Genomic DNA, 8,260 nt, shown 5'->3' with positions numbered 1-8,260 from the left:
TTTTATGCAAAAACTAATCATCCGATTTTATTGGTTTATACGTTATCATGTTGCTTATTAATTCCTCTTTCAAAAAAAAAAGTAACTTTTAGTATATTTCCGTTGTTATTAATGGATATATGGCGCGTTAAACACAAAAAACAAGAAACCGTCGGAGACGGGTGACGCTCCCCAAAGTTTTTTTTTCACAATATTGTACTATATATTCAGATAAAAGGAAACGTCTTGAGGGGCATAACTTTGGACAAAATAATACGATGGATGGTTTAGCAACTTAAAAATTTCAAAGGGCCATAACTCTCTAAATAAATCATCTAACCAGAACCCACTAATAACATGCGCATCTCCTCAAGGTAGTTAAGCTTCCCATAAAGCTTCATTGTATTCCAGTCAGTTGTTGGGGAGTAATAGCCCGGACAAGAATTGCACTATATGTACAGTTTATAGAAAATTTCAAAGGGTCATAACTCTGTGAAAAATCATCCGACCATAACCGGCTGATAATATGCACATCTCCTGTTGGTAGTGAAACTTCCCATAAAGTGTCATTGAATTCCCGTAATAAGTTGCTGAGAAATAGAATAAAAATGTTTTGGGGGAGCATAATAAACATTTTATGTTTTACCCCGCGCGTTTAACCGTGTCGTAGTCAAATAGTCAAACTAAACTCCAAATATAAACGCTACAAATCGGTATAAAGTACGAACATGTCAACTGTAAATCTACATTCTAAAACGGTGTGATATTTGCAAAAGTTAAAGTTATAACTCGCCGGGCTGCCCAAACCAGAAGAAAAACTTCATATATATTTATATACTGTATCTGAAAACTACGAAACGTAGGCTTTCTAATGATATATAATTTGTCAAAATCGGCCGAGAAATGAAAGTATAATTAAAAAAAAAGACGTTAGTGGGTACATCAAAATGTATAACCTCGGCGCTTCGATGTACGCTAATCGATAGCCACCGGTCACGTGACTAAGTTACGACAAGATATTTGCCGATACGGTCCCGTTTCATATCCGTCTCATCAAGAGTCCGTGCGGTACTTTAATATAACTATATAAGACATTTTTATCATGATCAATTTTAAATAGTGGTGGACGAAATAAAGTGTTTCTTACCGAAGATATATATATATAATGTATTATAATTATTATTGTTGTAAATAAAGCTTTCAAATAGTTGTAGAGCCAACATTTGCCTATTTTTTTTCCATTGGCCTTGAGATTTGAGGGCAAACACTATACGTGCCCTTATAAACTAACTCATAAAGCCTCAGTATGATGGCCTATTGATTATACGTCATTCTAATATTAAAAGAGTATAACGACGAAAACTACATGAAAATCCAAAAGCATTATCAGTAGATAATTTTTTTGTAATCATGAGTTTTTATTTAATTTAGGCACATGAGCAATTGAGTATACAATACAGGATAACCGCAAACATCAACAGTATAAAAACTAGGATAACCGCATTTCAACGGTCAATGGATAGCAATGTAGGGTGTAAACCAGTTTTAAGGGACACTTAAACTCAGACTTATCTAAACAATAAGTACTCAAAGGGAAAGTACATAATTTAACAAATAAATTTACCAAACAACAGACACAAATTCATCAATTTGAAGAATTCGCGGATTAACGTCTTCGAAATGTAATTGATGAAATATCAATCATTTCAACTGTATTGCGCATCGGCTGTATAGTGAGAGCAACAAATGTTAACTTTGCTTTGGAGACACGAACGTAATCTGGTAACTCTTGACGAGCTGAAAATACCTTTTGTCCATTCGACCGTTTCGACCCGCAACTTGTCAAGACGTACTTCCTGTTTACATTAGTTACTGATCAAGGTAATTGCTTTTTTTCTTCAGAATAATTAGACTATGTTATGTTTAAATGTATTTTTTAATTACATCAGTAAAATAAAGAGCAAAAGTATGTTTTTGTTTAAAATTATTTGTGAAAAGGTTTCGTAAAAGTTAAGACAAAATGACGTCTGACGGAGATTCTGATAAGCCTAGTTTATATTCCACTTGAGTCAGGGGTAATTTTTATAAAGATGTTATATCATCAATATTTTATAAACATATGGCCACTAATCATTATGAAAATTATTATTCATTATTCTTTGTTCTTTAAAGTTTTAAGCTTTTCCCACAGGTTAATCGTCTGTTTGTTGAACTTAGCTTCTTTCCTATCTATTCATCCAACCCACGGAGTGTATATTGATATGAGATGAATCGAGTATTTGACCCTTACTGTAGTAAATTCAATCTTATGCAAAAACTATTCATCCGATTTTATTGGTTTATACGTTATCTTGTTGCTTATTAATTCCTCTTTCAAAAAATATAACTTTTAGTATATTCCCGTTGTTATTAATGGATTTATAGCGAGTAAAACACAAGAAATACACATTTTTTTGTTTTACCACCGCGCATTTTAACGTGTTGTGGCTATCGATTTTTTACAATTAGCGTACAGCGAAGCGCCAATGTTATACATTTTGATGTACCCACTCACGTATTTTGTTAAATTATAGTTTCATTTCTCGGCCGATTTTGACAAATTATATATCATTAGAAAGCTTACGTTACGTAGTAAACAGATTACAAATATATATTAAGTTTTTCTTCTGATTTCGGCAGCCCTGCGAGTTATAACTTTAACTTTTGCAAATATCATACCGTTTTGGAGTTTTAGAATCTAGATTTACGGTTGACATGTTCGTACTTAATACTAATTTGTATCGTTTATATTTGGAGTTCAGTTTTAAAAATTACATCTTGCTTAGGAGAATAGAATTCTGTTTATGATAGAAAAAAAATGGTTTTAAAATGAAAGCAAGTAAGGAATGAAAGCGGAAATAAGTAGCGCGCGGTCCTAACGAACCGAACTGATGGCGATTATGCTTTTGTTTAGATACCGGCTATTGAATTTCCTTTGCCATGATTATTATATTTTTTTATGGAATATATTGAAATATTTTGTTCTAAAGACATATCAATAAAGCTAAGTATTAAGGTTCATGTAGAGGCTTCATTTTGCAAAATGTGGGACCCCAAGCATTGAACTCAAATTTGACTAAAGGAAGAGTGCTTCATTGAAAATGTATACATATATGCTTTAAAGGATGTTTTTCCTTCAAACTGCTACCAATTTTGTACATCAACGTATCATACCATCCACAAAATCAATCAAAATACAAAGCGATTTTAACACTAAAATATACATTATTTTCAAAAATCTGAATCATGTTTATTCCACGTATTTCGGCGGAAAATTATATAACTAGTGAATAATATCGACATTGACGAGGGCAAGTTACGCTTAAATAGTAAAAAAAGTTTACATATCTAGAAATATCAAAACTCGAACACATGTCATTTCATCACCATGGGGGCAGCCATTTGTAAATTCATAAAATAGAAAGAAACATGCTAAAAACTAAATACTCACTTTTACAGTACAGTTTATTTTATTTTAGTTGATTTGCATCAAAAGCCTTTGGATTATAAAGACACATGGAGTCCTTTTCCGTAAGAATCTATGTACTTTAATTGAACGGGGCAGCTTTATAATGGACATAAAACCCGTAGGTTTCAGCTAAGCAGACTCCATGAACATCCACTTTACTTTGCAACCCTTCTCAACCTTTAAAACACAATTTTATTATTAGAATCTGCTGTTATGCCAACATAATTGCTCATTATTTTTATTTATTTACAATTTATAAATTGTTAAATAAGCTACCGGTATTGTGTGTTTGTTTGGAACAGATATGTAAGTCAACCGATCCGCATCATGTCCGTCCAGCAAACAAGACCCTATCCTGGGTACAATTTTGGCAGTGAGGCAGAAACTCCCAGGCCTGCAGCAAGAGTGAAGCCAGAGGCAGAAGAGTATGCAAACAGAGCCAAAGGTTCCATAAATCTCTTCACTGAAACTCCGAGATACATTGACGAACCAAAGCCTGAGCCACGTTGCCCGACAGGATCAGCTCGACAAAACTATGAACATGGACGTCATGGAACAGTGAATACATTGTTGTATGGTCAGGCTACACCACGGCCTGATGTTGATGCAGTGCCTAGAGTGAAAAGTGAGGCTCAACCTATAGCTGAAAGTCACCAGGGTAAATACACCGCTGCGCTGTTCAATTCCTACGGACATCTGCCGACTGATGACCCAGGGGTGCCGAGAGTGAAGCCGGAAGCACAGTCCACTGCAGAGCAACACAAGGGCGGTCGCATGAACTGTTTAATGCATGATCCTATAAAGCTTCCTTTGTCTGCTAGACCAGTGCCAAGGGTGAAATCCGAAGCTGCAGAGACAGCTGACCTTGGAAAAGGCGGACAAATGAACAAAACTATACACAGTTATGGATCAGTCTCGTCAAGACCCACTTACGTTCCTAGAGTAAAGCCAGAAGCCTCAGAAAATGCAGAGAAAGGAAAAGGCTACATGGGTACATTGATGGGAAAGTATGGAAAGTTGCCAACAGATGAACAACCTGTACCAAAGGTGCGTGGAGAGGGCGGTGATAACGCTAACTTGGACAAAGGTGGTAGGATGTCCAAACTGATGTACGAGGGTAGAAATTTACCCCAGGACTCCAAGCCTCCTCCTCGAGCCACCACCAAGGCAGCCAAAAATATCCTTCGGGCTAGCCGAGGGCAGATGGCCCAGATATTTGCTGATCAGGGTAAACGATCGACTGTCCATAGAGCTGGAACTAGGTCTGCATCAGCACTTAAAGTATATTAGTTAGTGTAATGATTTACCAAGATTACATGTATAATAATACACAGTAAGTTTAGCTGGATTGCGTATTTTGGTGAGAAAAGGTTCAGTTTTGGGGACAAAACGTACAGTGTCTGTTGAATGCTGTATAATTACGTTTGTAAACTGTTTAGTTGCAGTTATGGATTTTGAAATTAATGAACAGCAATACTGTTATTTTTATAGCCCAATCGGACTATGACTATGGCAAAAATGTATTATTATATGGCAATGTGTATGGAATTGGGCTTGGGCTACATGGACTATGACTATGGCAAAAATGTATTATTATATGGCAATGTGTATGGAATTGGGCTTGGGCTACATACTTTTTTGCCCAGTCTGCATACATTATAACCATATTTGATAGGTGCAAGACTGTGGCCTTAGACTGCCTTAAATTGTTCTGATTGTGAGATATTTTACTTATATGTATTTTTTTTATATAATCGTTTTCATGCATGTTTAAAAAAAAATATATATGTTATATTATATCTTTATATTATCATCTCTATATGTTTTATTTTTTATTATTATTTAAAGCTGTGATAAGTTGTTAACGTGTGTGTGTGTGATATGTCTGTATAAGAAAGATAATGTGTTTCTTATATGTCTGATAATTTGCAATGTACTATATTGTGACTCAATCAATTAGATTAGTGCAATAATGGAAATATATGTAGGCCTTATTTTATTTGTATACCCCCGGATCGAAAGATCGGGGATATATTGTTTTTGGCCTGTCTGTGTGTCTGTCATTCATTAATTATGTGTGTCCCAAAACTTTAACCTTCATTAAAGTTTGGTCATAACTTTTTGAATATTGAAGATAGCAACTTGATATTTGGCATGCATGATTATCTCATAAAGCTGCACATTTTGAGAGGTGAAAGGTCAAGGTCCTTTAAGGTCAAAAGTAAAAAAATACAATCCATGGGAAGTAATAAGCTTTAAAATGGAGATAATTTGTAAACCTGTCAAATGATATATTGAAATGTTATTTCAAAGCGGTGCAATAGAGGGCATTGTGTTTCTGACAAACACATCTCTTGTATTATAAAGCTTCTTGTGTGTTTTACCAGTAGTTTTGTTATTTACTGCCTAATGATTACCGGCAGGGTTGTCATTATGGTTGTAAACAAAGGATTATTTTGGAATAGTAACCGATTGGGCCGGGGGTCAAGGGGGAAGCATAGGCCCCCTTGTAGGTCCAGGGCAAGGCCCTGGTAGTGGGGTCAGGGGGGCGAAGCTCCCCGACCGAAAACGAATTCTATACATTTTAGGGACAAAATAATGCTATTCTCAGAGCATAAAAAAGTTAAAATGGGGTCTAAAAAGAATAGAAAATTTTAAGATTTTCACATTTTAAGTATTCTGTACAATGTAAAAACATATTATACATATAATATTGATAGATCTTTGCATGTTCCAATTCTATCCATTACCCGATAATCAAGCATTATTACGATTTCTTTTTTTTCAAAACCAAATTACGGCCAATATTGACGATGAATGTCGTCCGCCATTTAACGCAAATGCATATACAAATTGAATTGTGGGATTGGGGAATTCCCATTGTACATGCGTGAATCACGTGACGCGATTTGAGAGCATTGAGAACCGTTTATATTTAGTAATTACAACAAATCAACGACTCAAATTAAACTGTTACATGTACCTCCTTTCAGAAAATTTTGCGAAAGTGAAAGTTAGTTTCTGAGAATAAAAACGCGTCTTTCTTTAAATTGTACCGAGTACTTGTCATTCCGGATCGTGATATAACTTGTCAGTTCATTCATGCGTGTAGACCTATATGTATGCATAGTTTGGCAATCTCAAAACACGTTATTTACCTATTTATTATATTATTTATGTGTAATGACCATTTGTATAACAAACTGCATTATTTAATTGAAGTATTTTCAAATGCGTTTAATTAAATGTGTTATCCAAAATCATTTTCAGCTTTAATTATTCGCGGAAAATTAAGAAAATTCTAGCAACAGAGACACATTTCTCGTGTTTTTCATGTACAGATGAAAATCATGCCAAAATTAGACTTCATGTATAACATCACGTCATTTTTCCTCGGGGAAAACGTTGACCTTAATATTTAGATGCTGAATAACAACTTCGTAGCGCAGAGGTCGCTAATATCTTTTATTTTGGCAGAAAAGAGCATTTTTTAATATGAGGAAACTTTTCCTCTAACTAAAAAAAAACTAGTTAATTACGTTCTACAGTGCTACATTCGTTGAGATACGGTCAGTAATAATCTGTTAAATGTACAGCTATTTGATACAGTTTCACATGGGGTCGGCGTGTATTCGGCTGCCTGAGCGCTGATTGGTTGACGTGCTTACCAAGAAGTATTTGATTGACAGCTGGAAAAATCAATATTGGCCACTCGCTGAGAAATTCATTGAAAACAGTAGCTCTTAGGCGGAGTTAACGGACTGACTGAATGACCGGGCGTCGCTCTACTATACTACGGTTATTATGCGTGATAAAAACTTCCGATCGCAATTTTAAAGATTCGGGAAAAACAACCGATTTTCTGGCGATTTTAACCGATGAATTCGATCGGCAATCGGTTAATAATGACAACCCTGTACCGGTACATATTCTTATTGATGTTTCCAATGTGTAATACCCGAGTAATCATTAGCACATTTTATGAAAACAAAACCTGTTTTATGCATGTTACACTTTCATATTTTAAGTCATAAACAATATATTGTGTTTGAAACTGCACATCTGAATTGGTCTGAGGGAGGGGGGGTCAAATATAGAAGAGAACTATTATTTATTAATCCTATCATTTTTTGCCATCTTTCTAACATCAGAAACAATTGGGAAGTATGCTTTTATTGTTTTCAAGGTCTGTAAGAAATTATAAGTATTTTTTAACTTAATCTTGAAATCTTTCTTAGAAGTGTCAAGGCTGTTTTAGGGGTCTAGAGGTATTCTTGGAAATGTCAATCATATTAGGTAAATTCATTTGCAAATTTGCGAGTCCTTGCATTTGTAAGTACATGTTGCAATATGGCGATATTGCATTTATATGAATTTTTATAACAATTGCTTGGCAGAGTTTCAGGGGTTCCACTGGCCCAAAAAAAGTTGTCGCCACTTTTTCGCGGCGTGAATACTGGCGGTTATTCCACCTTATTAATAAGAACAATCATTTTAAGAATCCTTACTACATTAATGTCATTGACTATATTATCACTTTAAAAAGTATGTTATTTCATAAAAAAACAATAATAAGTACCTTCATAAGTCATACCTTCATAAGTATTAATAAGCTTTATTTGTATATAAATAACATTTTTTTCAACTTGATAAACAACACAGATAACCAAAATAATCTAATAATGTTAACATCAATGTATTAAACAGTATGCTTCATAAATGTTTCGAAATTAATTATTTAAACATAAAATCACACCAATGTTCATCATTTGA

The 8,260-nt window shown here is 34.5% G+C and overlaps 1 protein-coding gene across 1 annotated transcript; it reads left to right on the top strand.

Moving 5' to 3' along the window:
- The first annotated feature begins 1,811 nt into the window (after positions 1-1,811).
- On the top strand, positions 1,812-5,870 carry LOC127836042 (uncharacterized). The gene is made up of 2 exons (XM_052362460.1): positions 1,812-1,860; positions 3,790-5,870. The coding sequence occupies exon 2, from the start codon at positions 3,815-3,817 to the stop codon at positions 4,775-4,777; it is 963 nt and encodes a 320-aa protein (XP_052218420.1). The 5' UTR covers positions 1,812-1,860; positions 3,790-3,814; the 3' UTR covers positions 4,778-5,870.
- Positions 5,871-8,260: the final 2,390 nt, after the last annotated feature.

The sequence above is a fragment of the Dreissena polymorpha genome, chromosome 6, assembly GCF_020536995.1.
Source record: "Dreissena polymorpha isolate Duluth1 chromosome 6, UMN_Dpol_1.0, whole genome shotgun sequence".
Lineage (NCBI taxonomy): Eukaryota > Metazoa > Mollusca > Bivalvia > Myida > Dreissenidae > Dreissena > Dreissena polymorpha.
The sequence above is the reverse complement of the archived record's forward strand: the minus strand, read 5'-3'. Positions and strand labels throughout refer to the sequence as shown.

Bases quoted from the DNA above. Each gene is read 5' to 3' on its own strand.
- LOC127836042 (XM_052362460.1), top strand. From the start codon at position 3,815: ATGTCCGTCCAGCAAACAAGACCCTATCCTGGGTACAATTTTGGCAGT.